Below are 20,218 nucleotides of genomic sequence, written 5' to 3' on the forward strand. Positions count from 1 at the left end.
CAGTTGACCGTCGGAAGATGGTGGAGATCGAAAGGTGCAAGGAGGATATCAGGACTCTGAAGGAGGTGGCCAACAAGACCACAAGGTAAGAAAGGCACGGGGTTCTGACAGAGGGCACGGACTGCAGAGCTTTGCCCCTTTGGGTTTGTGCTAGCTTTCACATGGTTCTGGTGGGGGGGGTTAGATTCTGGGACTGGGACACCATTGGCTGTACGTTCCTCATTTCCCCTTTAGAATACTGTGTTCAATCACCATCTCAAACCCCCCGGAGCTGTTTCCAATGAAGAGAATGTCTCAGACAATGTTTCAGAGTCAACCACAACCAATCTCCCTCACTTTATCTCCCTCACTTTATCTGCCTCACTTTATCTCCCTCGCTCTATCTCCCTCGCTCTATCTCCCTCACTTTATCTCCCTCGCTTTATCTCCCTCGCTTTTTCTCTCTCTCTCTCGCTCTTTCTTGCATTCTGTCTTGCTTTTTCTCTTTTGCCCTTTTTTGCTCTCTCTCACTTGCTCTCTTTTCAGATAAGCCGTTAAATCAAAGTCTCCGTCTGCCCTCAGGTGGGCATACAACGACCCCCCAAACCACTGTTGTGCAGAATCAGTTTTACCATCTTCATTCTGACAAGATATATTGAACTCTGTCTCCCTCTCTCTGAATCCCTCTTTCTGTCTCCCTCTCTTTGTCTCCCTCTCTCTGTTTCACTGTGTCTGTCTCGCTGTGTCTTTGTCTCGCTCTGTCTGTCTCCCTGTCAGTCTCTCCCTCTCCGTCTAACTGTCTCTCTGTCTGACTCTCTGTGTCTCTCTCTGTCTTGCTATGTCTCTTTCTGTCTCTCTCTGTGTCTGTTTGTGTGTGTGTGTCTCTCACTCTCTCTCTGTCTCTCTCTCTATGATTCTCTCTATGTGTCTCTCTCTCTGTGTGTCTCTGTCTCTCTCTCTCTGTGTTTCTCTCTCTCTGTGCCTCTCTCTGTCTCTCTCTCTCTGTCTCCCCCTATGTGTGTGTGTGTGTCTCTCTCTCTCTGTGTCTATGTGTGTGTATGTGTGTGTGTGTGAGTGTGTCTCTCTGTCTCTCTCTCTGTCTCTATCTCTGTGTGTCTCTCTCTGTGTGTGTCTCTCTCTCTGTGTCTCTCTCGCTGTGTCTCTCTCTCTCTCTGTATCTCTCTCTCTCTCTGTCTCTCTCTCTCTCTGTTTCTCTCTCTCTCTGTCTCTCTCGCTGTGTGTGTCTCTCTCTCTGTGTCTCTGTGTGTGTGTGTGTCTCTCTCTCGCTCTGTGTCTCTTTCTCTTGCTCCCACAGGTTGGGTTATTTGTGTGATTGTCCTCCTCCAAACAGTAACAAAAGGCTGACTCCGAGACGCGATGTCCCGACCTATCCTAAGGTAGGACCGCTTCCTTCAAGAACCCTTTGCGTTGATTGAAACCCCCCCTATGAAAAGGAACAAAGAGGTTGAGGGACCAGGACGACCTGAGGAGGGCAAAGATGGGATCGAACCTACAGAAAAAGTAGATAATGGAGCAGAGTAGAGTTGCTGCTCAGAATATTGGTCAGAGTATGAAAAAAGAACTATGATAAGCGGGAGGAATCAGTGTTTGAGCGAAGCTAGCAAAAATATAACAGGAGACAGTCAGAATTTCTATCAGAATACAAAATGTAAAAGAGAAAAATGAACACCAGTCAGACTGTCATTATTGAGGGAGTGCCGCACTGTCAGAGGGTCAGTGCTGAGGGAGTGCCGCACTGTCAGGGGGTCAGTACTGAGGGAGTGCAGCACTGTCAGAGGGTCAGTACTGAGGGAGTGCCGCACTGTCAGAGGGTCAGTACTGAGGGAGTGCCGCACTGTCAGGGGGTCAGTACTGAGGGAGTGCAGCACTGTCAGAGGGTCAGTACTGAGGGAGTGCCGCACTGTCAGAGGGTCAGTACTGAGGGAGTGCCGCACTGTCAGAGGGTCAGTACTGAGGGAGTGCCGCACTGTCAGAGGGTCAGTACTGAGGGAGTGCCGCACTGTCAGAGGGTCAGTGCTGAGGGAGTGCCGCACTGTCAGAGGGTCAGTGCTGAGGGAGTGCCGCACTGTCAGAGGGTCAGTGCTGAGGGAGTGCCGCACTGTCAGAGGGTCAGTGCTGAGGGAGTGCTGCACTGACCGGAAGGTACTTTGCCACTAGAAGCTTTTCTTGGGGATTGAAGCAGGGTCTGGGGCAGTAGGCTATCAGAGGTGTGTGTTGTGTACTAATGTGGGATCTTTCTTTGCCACAGTATACCCTGTCACAGGAAACTATCGAAGCTCTCAAACAGCCGACGTTTGATGTGTGGCAGTGGGCTCCTAATGAGGTAAGGGTCCGAACAAAACTGCTTCAGAACATTGGAATGATCACCGCTAACACAGAGGTCAGAACCTCCACTCAGATGGAGCCCTAACAAAGATAGAAACCCTACAGTGCAGAAGGAGGCCCTTCGGCCCATCGAGTCTGCACTGACCACAATCCCACCCAGGCTCTACCCCCATATCCCTACACATTATACCCGCTAATCCCTCTAACCTACACATCTCAGGACTCTGAGGGGCAATTTTTAGCATGGCCAATCAACCTAACCTGCACATCTTTGGACTGTGGAAGGAAACTGGAGTACCCGGAGGAAACCCACGCAGACACAAGGAGATTGTGCAAAGTCCACATAGACAGTGACCCAAGTCGGGATTCGAACCCAGGATCCTGAAGCTGTGGAGCAGCAGTGCTAACCACTGTGCTACCGTGCCACCCTTAGATTCTCAATGTTAAATTTGTGGAGAATAGTAAGAGCAGAACAGAGGGAGATTACACAGTCGCTCTCTTGCCATTCGATTCCTGCCAGAATCATTGTACAATGGATTTCAAGAGTAGAGGTAATGAAGTTTAAATTTATTGATTAGTGTCACAAGTAGGCTTACATTAACACGACAATGAAGTTACTGTGACAATCCCCGAGTCACCACGCTCTGGCACCTGTTCGTGTACACTGAGGGAAAATTTACCATGGTCAATGCACCTAACCAGCACGTCTTTCAGACAGTGGAAGATATAATGTGGCCTATCGATCACGCAAACCAGCCTTCCACCCATCAACTCTGTCGACACTTCCCGCTGCCTTGGAAAAGCAGCCAGCATAATCAAGGACCCCACACATTCCGGACATTCTCTCTTCCACCTTATTCCTTCGGGAAAAAGATACAAAAGCCAGAGGTCACGTACCAACCGACTCAAGAACAGCTTCTTCCCTGCTGCTGTCAGACTTTTGAATGGACCTACCTCGCATTAAATTGACCTTTCTCTACACCCTAGATATGACTGTAACCCTACATTCTGCACCCTCTCCTTTCCTTCTCTATGAATAGTATGTTTGTTTGTATAGCGCACAAGAAACAATACTTTTCACTGTATCCCAGTACATGTGGCAATAATAAATCAAATCAAAAAGTTCAGAGGCTGGGAATCCTGCGGAGAGTAACTCACCTCCTGACTCCCCAAAGCCTGTCCACCATCTACAAGGACACAAGTCAGGAGTGTGATGGAATACTCCCCACTTGCCTGGATGGGTGCAGCTCCAACAACACTCGAGAAGCTCGACACCATCCAGGACAAAGCAGCCCCGCTTGATCGACACGCTAACCCCAAACACTCACTCCCTCCACCCCCGACGCACAGTGACAGCCGTGTGTACCATCTACAAGATGCACTGCAGCAACTCACCAAAGATCTTTAGACAGCACCTTCCAAACCCACCACCTCTACCACCTAGAAGGACAAGATACCTGGGAACACCCCCCACCTGGAAGTTCCCCATTGAGTCCCAATTGGGCATGTTTGCCCACATCCTTCCATACCCATCTTACCCATGTGACAGTCTAAATGCATTTTAGGACAAAATTGTACCTGCCCCTATTACAACCTCTGGCAGCTTGTTCCAGACACTCACCACCCTCTGTGTGAAAAAATTGCCCCTCTGGGCACTTTTATACCTGTCCCCTCTCACCTTAAACCCATGCCCTCTAGTTTTAGACTCCCCCATCTTTGGGGAAAAGATATTGACTATCTAGCTGATCTGTGCCCTTCATTATTTTACAGATCTCTTTAAGGTCACCCCTCAGCCTCCATCGCTTCAGGGAAAAAAGTCCCAGTCTGTCCAGCCTCTCTTTATAACTCAAACCATCAAGTTCTGATAGCATTCCAGCAAATCTTTTCTGCGCTTTGTCTAGTTTGGCAACGTAAGCCTTAAGCGGTAATGTGAGGTCTCTGCCAATGGTCAACCAATCAGCCCCCTCTCTTCTGGACAATAGGAGATCAGATATAGTACGCCATTCTGCCCTTGAGCATGTTGCCTCCTCCAGTACAATTGTCACTGATCCCCTACCTCAGTCCACTTTACTGCCCTCTTCTTCCTCGCCAACAATCCATTAATCTTCCAGTCCGGAATATTCTTCGTGATGGATTGACCTCAGCTCTCGGAGCTGGAGAATTCCAAAGATTCACAACTCCTCAGCGCGAAGACATTTCTCCTCATCCTTCCCCTGGAGACTGTTTCCCTCTCTCCCTCCCCTTCCCCTTCCCCTCCCTCCCCGCACCACACCGCCCCCCCCCCCGCCCCCCCCCCCAACCCCCAACAGTTCCAGACCTCCAGTTGGGGGTGCTGACGGGGGGGGGGAACAGCCTCTCAGCATCTAGCCTGTTGAACCCTCTGAGAATTTTAGATGTTTTTGTGAGAACCCCTCTCATTCTTCTAAACCTCACAGAACATCCAAACACTCCTTATAGGGCAATCCCAGGAATCATTAAATAGTGCTTTATGGTAGAATTTTCAAGTTTATGAGTTTATTTATTAGTGTCAGGAGTAGGCTGACATTAACAATGCAATGGAGTTACTGTGAAAATCCGCTAGTCGCCATACTCCAGCGGCTGTTCAGGTACACTGAGGGAGAATTTAGCACCTAACCAGCATGTCTTTTGGACTGTAGGGGGAAACCGGAGCACCCGGATGAAACCCACACGGACACAAGAAGAATGTGCAAACTCCATACAAACAGCGACCCAAGCCGGGAATCGAACCCAGGTCCCTGGTGCCGTGAGACAGCAGTGCTAACTACTGTGCCACCGTGCCAGCCATGTCACCTGCTGAAGGATCGTGGTTAAAGATGAACATTTTTTGATTTTTTTCTTCCCACAGATGCTGAGTTGCATCGAGTACATGTACCATGACCTTGGGTTGGTTCAGGAGTTCAGCATGAACGCAATCACCCTGAAACGCTGGCTGGTACGTATCAGTGACCCTAAGCCTGCCCATAACCTTAACCCTAACCCAAAGTGTAAAACTCTGATCCTCACCCTACCCCTCATCGCTAACATTAACCATAAAACCCTAACCCAAATCCTAACCCTCATTCTAACAATGAAGTCTGGCTCAAATGTATTCCCACCGGGAGCAGGGAGAATGTGGGACTCGCTCCCATGGGACGTGGTGAGAATGTAGGACTCGCTCCAATGGGGAGCGGGGAGAATGTGAGACTAGCTCCCATGGGGAATGGTGAGAATGCAGGACTCACTCCCACGGGGAGTGGGGGAGAATGTGAGACTTGATCCCACAGGGAGTGGGGGAGAATGTGGGACTAGCTCCCACAGGGAGTGGGGGGGATGTGAGACTCGCTCCCATGTCAGGTGGGGTGAATTTGGGACTCGTTCCCATGAGGGGTGGGGAAGATGTGGAACTCGTTTCCATGGGGTGTGGGGGGAGAATGTGGGACTCGCTCCCACGGGGAGTGGGGAGAATATGGGACTCACTCCCATGGGGGCTGGGGTGAATGTGGGACTCATTTACATGGGGCGTGGGGGGAGAATGTAGATGAGGGCATGCAGTACCTTGTCAAAGGCCTTGCTAAAGTCCATGTAGACAGCATCAACTACACTGCCCTCATCTACCTTCTTGGTTACCCCTTCAAAAAACTCAATCAAATTTGTGAGACATGATTTTCCACTCACAAAGCCATGCTGACTGTCCCTAATCAGTCCTTGTGTCTCTAAATGCCTGCAGGTCTTGCCTCTCAAAATACCTTCCAACAACTTACTCACCACCGATGTGAGGCTAACCGGCCTGTAGTTCCCAGACTTTTCCCTGCAACCTTTTTATAAACAATATTTGTGTCTCTCCAATCTTCACCTGTGTACTATCGATGATTCAAATATCTCGGCCGTGGGACCCCCATTTCCTCTCTAGCCTCCCACAATGTCATGGGGTACACTTCATCAGGATTAGGGGATTTATCTATCTTGATGTGCTTTAAGACTTCCAGTATCTGTTTTCTCTATAGTATATATTATTGTATTTGAGGGGGGAAGCTGGATAAACACGTGGGGGAGAAAGGAATAGAAGGAGATGGAGGTGAGATGAAGTTGGGGGGTGTTGCTGGTGGGAGGAGGCTGATGTGGAAGGGGAATACCAGTATGGAGCAGAGGGCTGAATGCCATATTCCTATGCTACGGACTGGATCTTGTTTTGTTCTCTCTTGTAGCTGTGCATTCAGGAGAATTACCGGGACAATCCCTTCCACAATTTCAGGCACTGTTTCTGTGTGACACAGATGATGCATGGGATGATCCACCTGTGTAACCTCAAGGTGAGTGTTGCAGGGTTGAATCAGACCTGAAACTACCTCTGTCCCAGCCCCACCAGCTCCACCCCCGCTCACTCCCCCACACCCCCTACCCCGGCTTTCATTTCAGATCACAGTGTCGGGCAGCCCATCTCAGAAACTGCCATGGAACTGACCTTCACCTTGCTGAATAATGAGACGTTCTGTCGAAGCTTTGCACCTTGCACTCATCAGGACAAAAGCAAGAATGTCAAAGTTCAAAGGGAGCAACAATTCATACTGCATGGAACAAGGATGCTGCCTCGTTATTTTAGGGTCGTGGACCAGAAGCCCAAGTTATATCACAAAACCAGACTGAACCCTAGCAATGTTTCTATTTTGACATCAGTGTGAGGAAAGGATGTATCACCCCAGGAGTAAATCTACTGACCAATTAAGGATCTTTTACAGTAAAACAAACTTTATTTAATAACATAGTTTAACTATAAGTCTAACAAATGAAGCAGCTTAATTGTTAACAGTTGAATAATATTTGAAAATGGAAAGGAAACAACTTTAATTTCCAATTTATCATTATTTCAATTCCAAATAAGCAACATATTAAAAGTCACTTTAAATACAGTTAGCAACTATAAATATATTGAGTGTAGACAGTCCTGAAGCTTTCAGAAGAGATTTTGAGTTTCAGAAGCTTGCAAAATCCTAAGTTCAACCAGACTTCAGCTGCAAACTAAACTGCTTTCTCCCAATCCTTTTTCTTTCTGCTACAGACTCAGGAGTGCACATAAACCAACCACATCATCACGTGACCCTATCAATTTCTCTCCTCAGAAATCCCAGAAGAACCTAAGTAAACAAAAGTTCATTAATCCAACTCAACATCATCACTTGCAAAGCTGAAATGAGTCCTGCTCTCCCAAAACCAAAGTGTGCATTCCCACCAGACAAATCACTACCTATAGCATAAAGCTGAATTCCTAAACATTTCCCTGAAACACAAAATAATACATATGCATCCATATAAATCACACTGATATTGTCATGGTTGGCAAGTTGACTGTGATAGGCCAAAGTGTTGCCATGGAAAATGCACCCAAAAAGATATTGTTCCCCACCACCTGCCCCCATGTTTTTGTGCAATTCAAGAACAGCACAATGCCTGGACTTGTTCCTTTTGTTTTCTGAGGAAGTGTCACTGTGTCTGAATATGGGAATGTTTTTAGCGAGTGCAAGTGTATTACCTTGCCATGTCTGATAACCTGAAGGTGGTTGTTCAGCCGAATCTCGGCATGCTCAGGATTGCTCAGTAAGATCTGTTTGATCACAGAACCATATCTACCATTCGGGATTAGGCCCTGGACTCAAGGGCATGGACTGAACAGATACAGTCAGGATCCTGCCTACTGTGAACTGTCGAAGGGGCACATGTGCACCGTGACGGATGGTTGGCATGGCGATCTGTGTCCTTTATTCATGTGATCTGGATATTTGTTCCTCTCGAGATTTGGTGTTCTCGTGAATCATTACCTCGTGAAGGTAGGACATCATGTCCCCAGTTTCTACAATCCTCGAGTTTGTTATGCCCACTTGCGGTTCTCTGTCCTCAGGACCAGCTGAGCATGATGGACATCGTTATCCTGATGACATCAGCGGTATGTCATGACTTGGACCATCCTGGCTACAACAACACGTGAGTGCAACTTCCCGTAGTTACACAGCATTCCCGCATGCCAGCGAAGGTCAGTAACGGGCTTTGATCTGATTTGATCGATTACTGTCACCTGTTCGTATACAGTGAAAAGTATTGTTTCCTGCATGCTATGGTGGCACTTCACTACGATGGTTAGCACTGCTGCCTCATAGTGCCAGGGACCTCAGTTCGAATCCCAGCTTGGGTCAGTCTGTGCGAAGTTTGCATGTTTTCCTGTGTCTGTGTGGGTTTCCTCCGGTTTCCTCCCATAGCCCAAAGATGTGTAGGTTAGGTGGATTGACCATACTAAATTGACCCGCGTGTCAGGGGGATTAGCAAGGTCAAAATGCAGGGTTACAGGAAGACAGCCTGGATGGGATTGTGGTCAATGCAAACTTTATGGACTGACTGGCCTCCTTCTGCACTGAAGGGATTCTATGGATTCTGTACAGACCAAGTATACTGTTCATAGAGTACATCGGGGAGAAGGAAAGGAGAGAGTGCAGAACGTAGTGCGAAAGTCACAGCGAGGGTGTAGAGAAAGATCAACTTAATGCGAGGTAGGTCCATTCAAAAGTCTGACAGCAGCAGGGAAGAAGCTGTTCTTGAGTCGGTCGGTACGGGACCTCAGACTTTTGTATCTTTTTCCTGACGGAAGAAGGTGGAAGAGAGAATGTCCGGGGTGTGTGGGGTCCTTAATTATGCTGACTGCTTTTCCCGAGGCAGCGGGAAGTGTAGACAGAGTCAGTGGATGGGAGGCTGGTTTGTGTGATGGCAGTTCCTTGTAGCCTTGGGCAGAGCAGGAGCCCAGACCAAGCTGTGATACAACCAGAAAGAATGCTTTCTATGGTGCATCTGAAGATGTTGAATGGGAGAACAGGCTGGAAGGGCCAAATGGCCCACTCCTGTTTCAAGTTTCCACAATGGACAGACTGAAACACCTCTCACTTTCTGGAACAGATATCAGATTAATGCCAGCACGGAGCTTGCAGTTCGCTATAACAACATTTCCCCACTGGAGAACCATCACTGCGCTGTAGCCTTTCAAATCCTCTCTGACCCAGAGAGTAACATCTTCGGGAACACAGACCCTGACGTCTTCAGGAAGATTCGAGAGGTAGGGTGGGTCACTGAGAGTGGACAGAATTGTAATGTGTCAAGGTGTGGATGGAGTACACTTCACCAGAAACCTAGTCCTAAATAAGCTAGTCCTCCTGTTCCTGTGTAACAGGCTCGAGGGGCTGAATGGGGCCTCCTCCTTTCTCTTTCTTCACAAACAGGAGGAGGCCATTCAGCCCCTCGAGCCTGTTACACAGGAACAGGAGGAGGCCCCATTCAGCCCCTCGAGCCTGTTACACAGGAACAGGAGGAGGCCCCATTCAGCCCCTCGAGTCTGTTACACAGGAACAGGAGGAGGCCCCATTCAGCCCCTTGAGCCTGTTACACAGGAACAGGAGGAGGCCCCATTCAGCCCCTCGAGCCTGTTACACAGGAACAGGAGGAGGCCCCATTCAGCCCCTTGAGCCTGTTACACAGGAACAGGAGGAGGCCCCATTCAGCCCCTCGAGCCTGTTACACAGGAACAGGAGGAGGCCCCATTCAGCCCCTCGTGTCTGTTACACAGGAACAGGAGGAGGCCCCATTCAGCCCCTCGAGCCTGTTACACAGGAACAGGAGGAGGCCATTCAGCCCCTCAAACCTGTTACACAGGAACAGGAGGAGGCCCCATTCAGCCCCTCGAGTCTGTTACACAGGAACAGGAGGAGGCCCCATTCAGCTCCTTGAGCCTGTTACACAGGAACAGGAGGAGGCCATTCAGCCCCTCGAGCCTGTTACACAGGAACAGGAGGAGGCCCCATTCAGCTCCATGAGCCTGTTACACAGGAACAGGAGGAGGCCCCATTCAGCTCCATGAGCCTGTTACACAGGAACAGGAGGAGGCCCCATTCAGCTCCATGAGCCTGTTACACAGGAACAGGAGGAGGCCCCATTCAGTGTCCTCGAGCCTGTTACACAGGGATAGTTCCTGTTCCCCTCAGTGTAACACCATTGAGTTCGCTGACATCTAAGCTCCTCTTATCTGCTTCTGACTCTGTTTGTGTTACCAATACCTGGCTTTCTCCTGATTTAGGGAATGTTTGATCTGATCTTGGCAACGGACATGGCCAGACATGGAGAAATCATGCAGGAATTTGGTCGTTGTGTGAACTGCTTTGATTATCAGAACAAAGAACATCTCCGATTGGTAAGTGAGGGAGCATCGAGACTGTCAACCCCTCCGAAAATTTTATACCTGTCACTCAACTGACCCTTGAGCAGTGACACCCTCTTGGTTTGCTCATCAGCTTGCCTCATCAGCATCCAAAGAACCAGAGCAGGCCATTCAGCCCCTTTGAGCCTGCTCTCTGTAACAGGTCTTTGGAGGCAGAACTCCCTTCAGCAAAATCCCTTTATTTACAACTCCGACAGCAGTACACAGAGTGCTATCAGTCAGCAATCTACCTTTGCGAGTGCCAGAGGAACTGACAACGCTGGTTAAATACAAGGAAAAGATTCCCTGATTGGCCCATCATTTGACTCCTTAATAAGGGAGCTCATATTCCAATAGGCCAACCTCAATGGCCTGATTGAAGTCGTTACACTCTCAATGAGATCACGGCTGATTGTCTTCTTAGCTTCATTACCCTCCCACTTTCCCCATATCCTTTGACATTTTGAACATGTAGAAACCTTCCTACATTGTCAGTGACCAAAACTTTCATGGAACCCTCCCTGGCCAAAAAATTCCCCAGGTTCCCTGCCCTCTTGAGTGAAGAAGTTTCTTCTCATCTCAGTCCTATCAGGGCCTACTCCATATGCTGAGACTGTGACCCGTGCTTCCCATTCCCCTCTCATAGAAACATAGAAAAATATAGCACAATATAGGCCCTTCAGCCCACAAAGTTGTGCCGAACATGTCCCTACCTTAGAGATTACTAGGCTTACCTATAATCCTCTATCTTACTAAGTTCCATGTACTTGTCTAAAAGTCTCTTAAAAAACCCTATTGAATCTGCCTCCACCACCGTTGCCGGCAGCCGATTCCACCCACCCACCACTGTCTGAGTGAAAAACTTACCCCTGACATCTCCTATGTACCTACTCCACAGCACCTTAAACCTGTGTCCCCTTTTGGTAACTATGTCAGCCCTGGGAAAAAGCCTCTGACTATTCACTCGATCAGTACCTCTCAACATCTTATACACCTCTATCAGGTCAACCCTCATCCTTCGTCTCTCCAAGGAGAAAAGGCCAAGCTCCCTCAACCTATCCTCATAAGGCATGCTCCCCAATCCAGGCAACATCCTTGTAAATCTCCTCTGCATCCTTTCTACGGCTTCCACATCCTTCTTGTTCACTCTGTGTTTCTCTCTCCACAGATGTTGGCCAGCCTGCTGAGTCTTTCCAGTACTTTCTGTTTTTAATCCTCTGGGTTTGAATCCCGCCAGGGCAGATGGTGGAATCTGTATTCAATAAAAATTTGGAATTTTTAAAAATTTATTTGTGGGTCATGGGCATCACTGGCTGGCCAGCATTTATTGCCCATCCCTAATTGCCCACGTCAACCACATCGCTGTGGCTCTGGAGTCACATGTAGGCCAGACCAGGTAAGGACGGCAGATTTCCTTCCCTAAAGGGAACCAGATGGGTTTTTCCGAAAATCAACAATGGTTTCACGGTCATCAGTAGACACTTACTTCCAGATTTCTTTTATTGAATTCAAATTTCACCATCTGCTGTGACGGGATTTGAACCCAGGTCCCCCAGAACATTAGCCCAGTTTCTGGGTTAATTGCCTAGCAATAATACCACCAGGCCATTGCCTGGTTAAGGACTTACTGATGACCATGAAACCATTGCTGATTGTCGTTAAAAACCCATCTGGTTCCCTTTAAGAAAGAAAACCTGCCATCCTTACTCGGTCTGGCCTACATGTGACTCTAGAACCATAGCAACTGCCTCTGAAATGACAGAGTGAGGTACCCCATTCAAGGGCAATTAAGGATGGATAATAAATGCTTTCACAGTCCAATAAGCCCAGATCCCAAAAATAAAATCCAGAAGCGATCAAACGTTCGGCTCTTCTTTTAAATTTGGGGCCTGGTTTCTCATTGTCCCAATGAGGAACTTCACTCCTCGTACTCCTCTCCCCTGTATGGTTGGTGTCTGACAACACCAGGTTTTAGTCCAACCGATTTATTTGATAATAGACTCACAAGCTTTCGGGGTTAGCCCCTTCGTCAGGTGAATGGAGAGTTCTGGCCTCAGACAGAGCATATAAAGCACAGACAGTTTACAGATTTCTGATTAGAATGCGAATCCTTACACCTAACCTGCTGTTCAAGACCTGAAGTGGCTGACAATGTGTGTGGAAGGAGCACTGATCACAGGTTACAGAGATGTGTATTGTCTCCAGACAGTACAGTAAGTGAGGTTTTGCAAACCCAGGCAAATCACGGGGGTTACAGATAGTGCGACATGAACCCAAGATCCATGTTGAGACCATCCTCATGTGTGCGGAACTTGGCTATCAGTCTCTGTTCAGCAACTCTGCGCTGTCGTGTGTCGTGAAGGCCGCCTCGGAGAATGCTTACCCGAAGGTCAGAGGCTGAATGCACGTGACCACTGAAGTGTTCGCCAACAGGAAGGGAACAGTCTTGCCTGGTGATTGTCGAGCGATGTTCATTCATCTGTTGTCGTAGCGTCTGCATGGTCTCCCCAATGTACCATGCTTCGGGACATCCTTTCTTGCAACGTATCAGGTAGACAATGTTGGCCGAGTTGCAAGAGTATTTACCAAAGTTGGAGGTGTGGTAGATTGTGAGGAAGGGTGTCATAGTCTGCAGGGAGACTTAGATAGGTTGCAGAGCTGGGCCGAGAGGTGGCGGATGGAATTTAATGCGGAGAAGTGTGAGGTAATTCACTTTGGTAGGAGCAACAGATGTGTCGAGTATAGGGCTAACGGGAGGACTTTGAATAGTGTGGATGAACAGAGGGATCTAGGTGTGTGTGTACATAGATCCCTGAAAGTTGGGAATCAAGTAGATAAGGTTGTCAAGAAGGCGTACGGTGTCTTGGCGTTTATTGGTAGGGGGATTGAATTTAGGAGTCGCAGTGTAATGTTGCAACTGTACACTACTCTAGTGCGGCCGCACTTGGAGTACTGTGTGCAGTTCTGGTCCCCGCATTACAAGAAGGATGTGGAGGCGTTGGAGAGGGTGCAGAGGAGGTTTACTAGGATGTTGCCTGGTATGGTGGGGAGGTCCTATGAGGAGAGACTGAGGGATCTAGGGTTGTTTTCGTTGGGAAGAAGGCGGCTAAGAGGGGATCTTATTGAAACATATAAGATGATTAGGGGTTTAGATAGGGTGGATAGTGATAGCCTTTTTCCTCGGATGGAGAAAGCTAGCACGAGGGGGCATGACTTTAAATTAAGGGGGGGTAGCTACAGGACGGATGTCAGGGGTAGGTTCTTTACCCAGCGGGTGGTGAGGGATTGGAATGCCCTGCCTGCTGCAGTTGTAGATGCGTCTAGTTTGGGGGCGTTCAAGAGATCTCTGGATAGGTTTATGGACGAAAAGGGATTGGTATAGGCTAGTGGGTCATTGTTTTTGTAACTGGTCGGCGCAACATCGTGGGCCGAAGGGCCTGTTCTGCGCTGTAATGTTCTATGTTCTATGTTCTATGTACCTGGTGGATGGTATTCTCACATGTGATGATGGTATCCGTGTCGATGATCCGGCATGTCTTGCAGAGGTTGCTGTGGCAGGGTTGTGTGGTATTGTGGTCACAGTTCTCCTGAAGGCTGGGTAGTTTGCTGCGAACAATGGTCTGTTTGAGGTTGCGTGGTTGTCTGAAGGCAAGAAGTGGGGGTGTGGGGATGGCCCTGGCGAGATGTTCGTCTTCATCAATGATATGTTGAAGACTCCGGAGAAGATGTCGTAGTGGACAGAGTATCCTTCGTCGTCCAGTACTTCCCCGGGGCGGAGAAGCTACGACATCTTCTCCGGAGTCTTCAACATATCATTGATGAAGACGAACATCTCGCCAGGGCCATCCCCACACCACCACTTCTTGCCTTCAGACAACCACACAATCTCAAACAGACTATTGTTCGCAGCAAACTACCCAGCCTTCAGGAGAACAGTGACCACAACACCACACAACACAGCCACAGCAACCTCTGCAAGACATGCTGGATCATCGACACGGATACCATCATCACACGTGAGAATGCCATCCACCAGGTACACGGTAAATACTCTTGCAACTCGGCCAACATTGTCTACCTGATACGTTGCAAGAAAGGATGTCCCGAAGCATGGTACATTGGGGAGACCATGCAGACGCTACGACAACGGATGAATGAACATCGCTCGACAGTCACCAGGCAAGACTGTTCCCTTCCTGTTAGCGAACACTTCAGTGGTCACGGACATTCAGCCTCTGACCTTCGGGTAAGCATTCTCCAAGGCGGCCTTCACGACACACGACAGCGCAGAGTTGCTGAACAGAGACTGATAGCCAAGTTCCGCACACATGAGGACGGTCTCAACATGGATCTTGGGTTCATGTCGCACTATCTGTAACCCCCGTGACTTGCCTGGGTTTGCAAAACCTCACTTACTGTACTGTCTGGAGACAATACACATCTCTTTAACCTGTGATCAGTGCTCCTTCCACACACATTGTCAGCCACTTCAGGTCTTGAACAGCAGGTTAGGTGTAAGGATTCGCATTCTAATCAGAAATCTGTAAACTGTCTGTGCTTTATCTGCTCTGTCTGAGGCCAGAACTCTCCATTCACCTGACGAAGGGGCTGACCCCGAAAGCTTGTGAGTCTATTATCAAATAAATAGGTTGGACTAAAACCTGGTGTTGTCAGACTTTTTACTGTGTTTACGCCAGTCCAACGCCGGCATATCCACATCATGGTTGGTGTCCACAGGGATCATGACCTCTGGATCCTCTTCATCTTGCCCCCACCTCAAATCCCTCTCCAGCCCGACTGGGCAGGTACTGTAGCCGTTTCAACTCGCTCTTGGCTGCAGGGATAAGTATCTGACATCCACCCAACCCCCCACCCCTGCCCCGCCACCCTCACCCCCACCACCCCCCCAAACCCTGGCCAGACATTCAATGTGGTTCCCCTTCCACCTGACAAGGGGACAGTCCTTCACCGCCTCTGACTGAGATTTCTCCCTCACCAGTTGAAACAGATGCTGATCAAGTGTTGCGATATCTCCAACGAGGTGAGACCGATGGAGGTTTCGGAACCATGGGTGGACTGCCTCCTGCAGGAGTACTTCATGCAGGTGAGGTCGGGAGTGGGGTGGGGGGAAAGGGTGTCATCATGTCTCACAGCTTCCATTGTCTGCTTCAGGTGTTCAATTGATCTCGGCACCGCTCGGAGGTGACGGGACTTTCAGAGGGTTGTGTTTCAAAAATCGTCAGCCACCTCATCTGTCGCAGCTCAGCTTGGAGCAGCTTCTGTGTTTGTTTGCTTGAAAAAATTACCCTACATTAAGCAATCAGGCACAGTGAGCAGAGACGATTTGCCAGACCTGTGTAAATTAACATGCAACAATGGAACAATGCAATATGACATGTTGCAATTTGATATAAAACAAATTTGTGATTAGGTGATCATTCTGGTGGATCTGGTACGGTGTGTACTGTTTAAAAGACACACTGTACGGGACGAAAGGTAAAGTGGTGCAGCGGGCAAGGCAGAATCCATGCGTCTTTGCAAGATATCCAACCCACGGTCTCTGAGACACAGGGATGTGCGTTCGACTCCAATTGCAGATATTACAGCGGCATTATCCAGGCAAAAACTTTCCCTGCGACAGTACTGAGGGAGTGCGGCACTGTCAGAGGGTCAGTGCTGAGGGAGTGCGGCACTGTCAGAGGGTCAGTGCTGAGGGAGTGCCGCACTGTCAGAGGGTCAGTACTGATGGAGTGCCGCACTGTCAGAGAGTCAGTACTGAGGGAGTGCTGCACTGTCAGAGGGTCAGTACTGAGGGAGTGCTGCACTGTCAGAGGGTCAGTGCTAAGGGAGTGCTGCAGTGTCAGAGGGTCAGTGCTGAGGGAGTGCCGCACTGTCAGAGGGTCAGTGCTGAGGGAGTGATGCACTGTCAGAGTTTTAGTAACACAGCCACATTTTTCTGAAGCGAATACATTTCTTTCTGCAGAGTGACAGGGAGAAGTCGGAGGGTTTGCCAGTCTCCTCATTGATGGACAGAGACACTGTCACCAAACCCAACGTGCAAATTGGATTCATCCAATTGATTCTCATTCCCATGTTTGAGGCGATGGCAAAGGTAAAAATAAAACTATAGCCCAGTTTAGATCCTTTATGAAAGGCAGAGTCAGTAGCAAGGGAGTATGCACATGTACTACCCCCCCCATCACTGTAATCTCCTCCAGCCCTTACACCTCTCCCTATTTCTGCAACTTCTTCCAGTGCCTACATCCCTCCCTATCTCTGTAACCTCCTCCAGCCCCTACACCCCCTCCCTATCTCTGTAACCTCCTCCAGCCCCTACACCCCCTCCCTATCTCTGTAACCTCCTCCAGCCCCTACACCCCTCCCTACCTCTGTAACCTCCTCCACCCCCTCCTTATCTCTGTAACGTCCTCCAGCCCCTACACCCCCTCCCTATCTCTGTAACCTCCTCCAGCCCCTACACCCCTCCCTATCTCTGTAACCTCCTCCAGCCCCTACACCCCCTCCCTATCTCTGTAACCTCCTCCAGCCCCTACTCCCCCTCCCTATCTCTGTAACCTCCTCCAGCCCCTACACCCCCTCCCTATCCCTGTAACCTCCTCCAGCCCCCTACACCCCTCCCTATCTCTGTAACCTTGTCCAGCCCCTACACCCCTCCCTATCTCTGTAACCTCGTCCAGCCCCTACACCCTTCCGAGATTTCTGCGTTCGTTCAATTCCGGCCTCTTGAGCATCCTCCAATTCCCATCACTCTGCCATTGGCTGCTTTCAGCTGCCTGGCGGGCCCTAAGCTCTGGACTTCCTGAGAACCTCTCTCCCCCACTCTCTGTCCCTTTCTCTGTCTCTCCCTCTCTCTCTCTGTCTCCCTCTCTCTGCCTCTCTCTCTCTGTCTCTGTCTCTCTCTCTATGTTGCTCGCACTGTCTCTCTCCATCTCTCTCACTCTGTCTCTGTCTCTCTCTCTCTGTCTCTCACTCTGTCTCTCTTCATCTCTCTCACTCCATCTCTCTCTCTCTGTCTCTGTCTCTCTCTGTCTCTCTCACTCCATCTTTCCCTCTCTCTGTGTCTCTCTCTCTCTGTCTCTCTCTGTCTCTTTCTCGCTCTGTCTTTCTCTCTCTGTCTCTCTGTCTCTGTGTTTCTCTTTGTCTCTTTCACTCCATCTTTCCCTCTCTCTGTGTCTCTCCCTCTCTGTATCTCTCTCTCCCTCTTTTTGTCTTTCTCTCTCTATGTTCCTCTCTCTGTCTCTCTCTCTCTCTCTGTCTCTGTCTCTCTGCCTCTGTCTGTCTACCTCTCTCTCTCTGTGTCTCTCTCTGTGTGTGTCTCTCTCTCTGTCTCTTTCACTCTGTTTCTCTCTCTCTCTGTGTCTCTCTCTCTCTCCCTCTCTGTCTCTCTCTTTCTCTCTCTCTCTGTCTGTCTCTCTCTCTGTCTGTCTCTTTCTGTCTGTCTGTCTCTCTCTCTGTCTGTCTCTTTCTGTCTTTCTCTCACTCCCTCTCTCTCTCTGTCTCTCTTACTCTGTCACACTCCTCCTTTAAAATGTTCTTTGAAAACTGACCTCTTTCTCCGAGATTTTAATGACCATGTCCCGAATATCTCCTCGTGTCTTGGCCTCACCTTTTCTCAGGCCTGGCCTGGTTGAATGTTCCAGAGGTTTTGTGTTAGCTATGAGGAGACAAAAGTGGTTTTCACTTAAACATCGGAGACTGAGGGGTGAGCTGATAGAAGTCTACAAAATGCTGAAGGGCACAGATAGAATGGATAGCCAGAGTCTTTTTCCCACGGTGGAAATGCCAATTACTAGGGGACGTAGAATCATAGAATCCCTACAGTGCAGAAGGAGGCTATTCAGCCCATCAAGTCTACACTGACCACAATCCCATCCAGGATCCAGTCCCGTAACCCACACTTATTTACCCTACTAATCCCCCTGACATGAAGGGTCAATTTGACATGGCCAACTCACCTAATCAGCATGTCTTTTGGACTGTGGGAGGAAACCGGAGCATCCGGAGGAAATCCACGCAGACACGAGAAGGATGTGCAAACTCCACACAGATGAGACCCAAGCTAGGAATCGAACCCGGGTCTCTGGAGCTGTGAGGCAGCAGTGCTAACCACTCTGCTACTGTGTCACTCCAAGTTTTTGGCAAAAGGGGGAAAGTTTAAAGGAGATGTGAGGGGCAGCACAGTGGCACAGTGGTTAGCGCTGCTGCCTCACAGTGCCAGGGACCTGAGTTCAATTCAACCAGAACTAGAGCCCGAATTCAACCAGAACTAGAGGGTACAGCCTCAAAAGAAGGAGGCGGGGTGCAGTTTAGATTGGAGTTGAGGAGGAACTTCTTCACTCAAAGGGTGGTGAATCTCTGGAATTCTCTGCCCGTTGAAGTGGTGGAGGCTACCTCGCTAAATATATTTAAGACGTGGGTTGATGGGTTTTTGATAAGAGAGGGGATTAAGGGTTATGGGGAGAGGGCAGGAATGTGGAACTGAGCCATGACAGATCAGCCATGATCTTATTGAATGGCGGGGCAGGCTCGAAGGGCTAGTTGGCCTACTCCTGCTCCTATTTCTTATGTTCTTATGTTCAATTCCTGGCTTGGCTCACTGTCTGTGTGGAATTTGCACACTTTCTTCATGTCCCTCAGTGCACCCGATCGAGCACAGGAGTGTGGTGACTCGGGGATTTTCACAGTAACTTCATTGCAGTGTTAATGTAAGTGCCTGGAATGCGGTCCCAGAGGAGGTGGTAGAAGCAGATACAATAACAATGTTTAGGAGGAACCGTGACAGCTACATGGATAGGCAGTGAATAGGCAGCAAATAGAGAGAGAGGGAGGCAAAAAGTTTTTAGAAAGGCTTCATGTGTCAGTACAGGCTTGTTGGGCCGAAGGGCCTGTTCCTGTGCTGTACTGTTCTCTGTTTTTTGTTATTGAATTGAGATTTGAATGCTCTGGGATTCTGAGTGGAATTGTTGACGGGCGGCTGTGCGGCGGAGGGGGTGCTGGGGTGCAATCTCTGACTGATACCCTGCTGTTATTGTCTCGCAGTTATTCACACAGATTGACGTGGTGATGATCCAGCCCTTGAGGGAGTCCCGAGACCGTTACAAGGAGCTGAAGAAATCCGAGGAAATCACGAGCAAAGTAACGCCGGAATTATGTTCACACTCTAGCATGGAGTAATTCTCATTCCAACCTATCACATCGATTAGAGGAGGGAGTGAAAGAAAGGAGTGGATAGGGGCGACCTGATAGAAGTCTACGAGATTATGAGAGGCATGGACAGAGTGGATAGTCAGAAGCTTTCTCCCAGGGTGGAAGAGTCAATTACTAGGGTGTGCAGGTCTAAGGTGCGAGGGACAATGTTCTAAGGAGATGTATGAGGCAAGTTTTTTACACAGAGGGTGGTGGGTGCCTGGATTTTGTTGCTGGGGGAGGTAGTAGAAGTGGATACGGTAGTGAGTTTTAAGGGGAGTCTGGACAAATACATGAATAGGATGGGAATAGAGGGATATGGCCCCCAGAAGGGTCGGGGGTTTTAGTTCAGTCGGGCAGCATGGTCGGTGCAGGCTTGGAGGGGCCGAAGGGCCTGTTCCTGAGCTGGAATTTTCTTTGTTTTTTTTTGTTCTTTGGGTGGGAGATGATGTTGCCAAC

At 49.1% G+C, this 20,218-nt stretch overlaps 1 protein-coding gene across 1 annotated transcript in view; it reads left to right on the forward strand.

Annotated features, from left to right (window-relative positions):
• LOC145353724 (high affinity cGMP-specific 3',5'-cyclic phosphodiesterase 9A-like) overlaps nucleotides 1–19,747 on the forward strand; it is a 43,787-nt gene extending 24,040 nt beyond the window's left edge. Inside the window, exons 7-17 of the mRNA XM_080204491.1 lie at nucleotides 4–85; nucleotides 1,295–1,376; nucleotides 2,249–2,323; nucleotides 5,192–5,278; nucleotides 6,531–6,635; nucleotides 8,219–8,301; nucleotides 9,262–9,418; nucleotides 10,433–10,546; nucleotides 15,552–15,656; nucleotides 16,536–16,664; nucleotides 19,613–19,747. Coding sequence (XP_080060617.1) covers nucleotides 4–85; nucleotides 1,295–1,376; nucleotides 2,249–2,323; nucleotides 5,192–5,278; nucleotides 6,531–6,635; nucleotides 8,219–8,301; nucleotides 9,262–9,418; nucleotides 10,433–10,546; nucleotides 15,552–15,656; nucleotides 16,536–16,664; nucleotides 19,613–19,747 — 1,154 coding nt within the window. The remainder of the gene's footprint in view (nucleotides 1–3; nucleotides 86–1,294; nucleotides 1,377–2,248; nucleotides 2,324–5,191; nucleotides 5,279–6,530; nucleotides 6,636–8,218; nucleotides 8,302–9,261; nucleotides 9,419–10,432; nucleotides 10,547–15,551; nucleotides 15,657–16,535; nucleotides 16,665–19,612) is intronic.
• Nucleotides 19,748–20,218: the final 471 nt, after the last annotated feature.

Source organism: Carcharhinus amblyrhynchos, chromosome 16 (genome assembly GCF_965287045.1).
Source record: "Carcharhinus amblyrhynchos chromosome 16, sCarAmb.v2.hapA, whole genome shotgun sequence".
NCBI classification, from domain to species: Eukaryota; Metazoa; Chordata; class Chondrichthyes; order Carcharhiniformes; family Carcharhinidae; genus Carcharhinus; species Carcharhinus amblyrhynchos.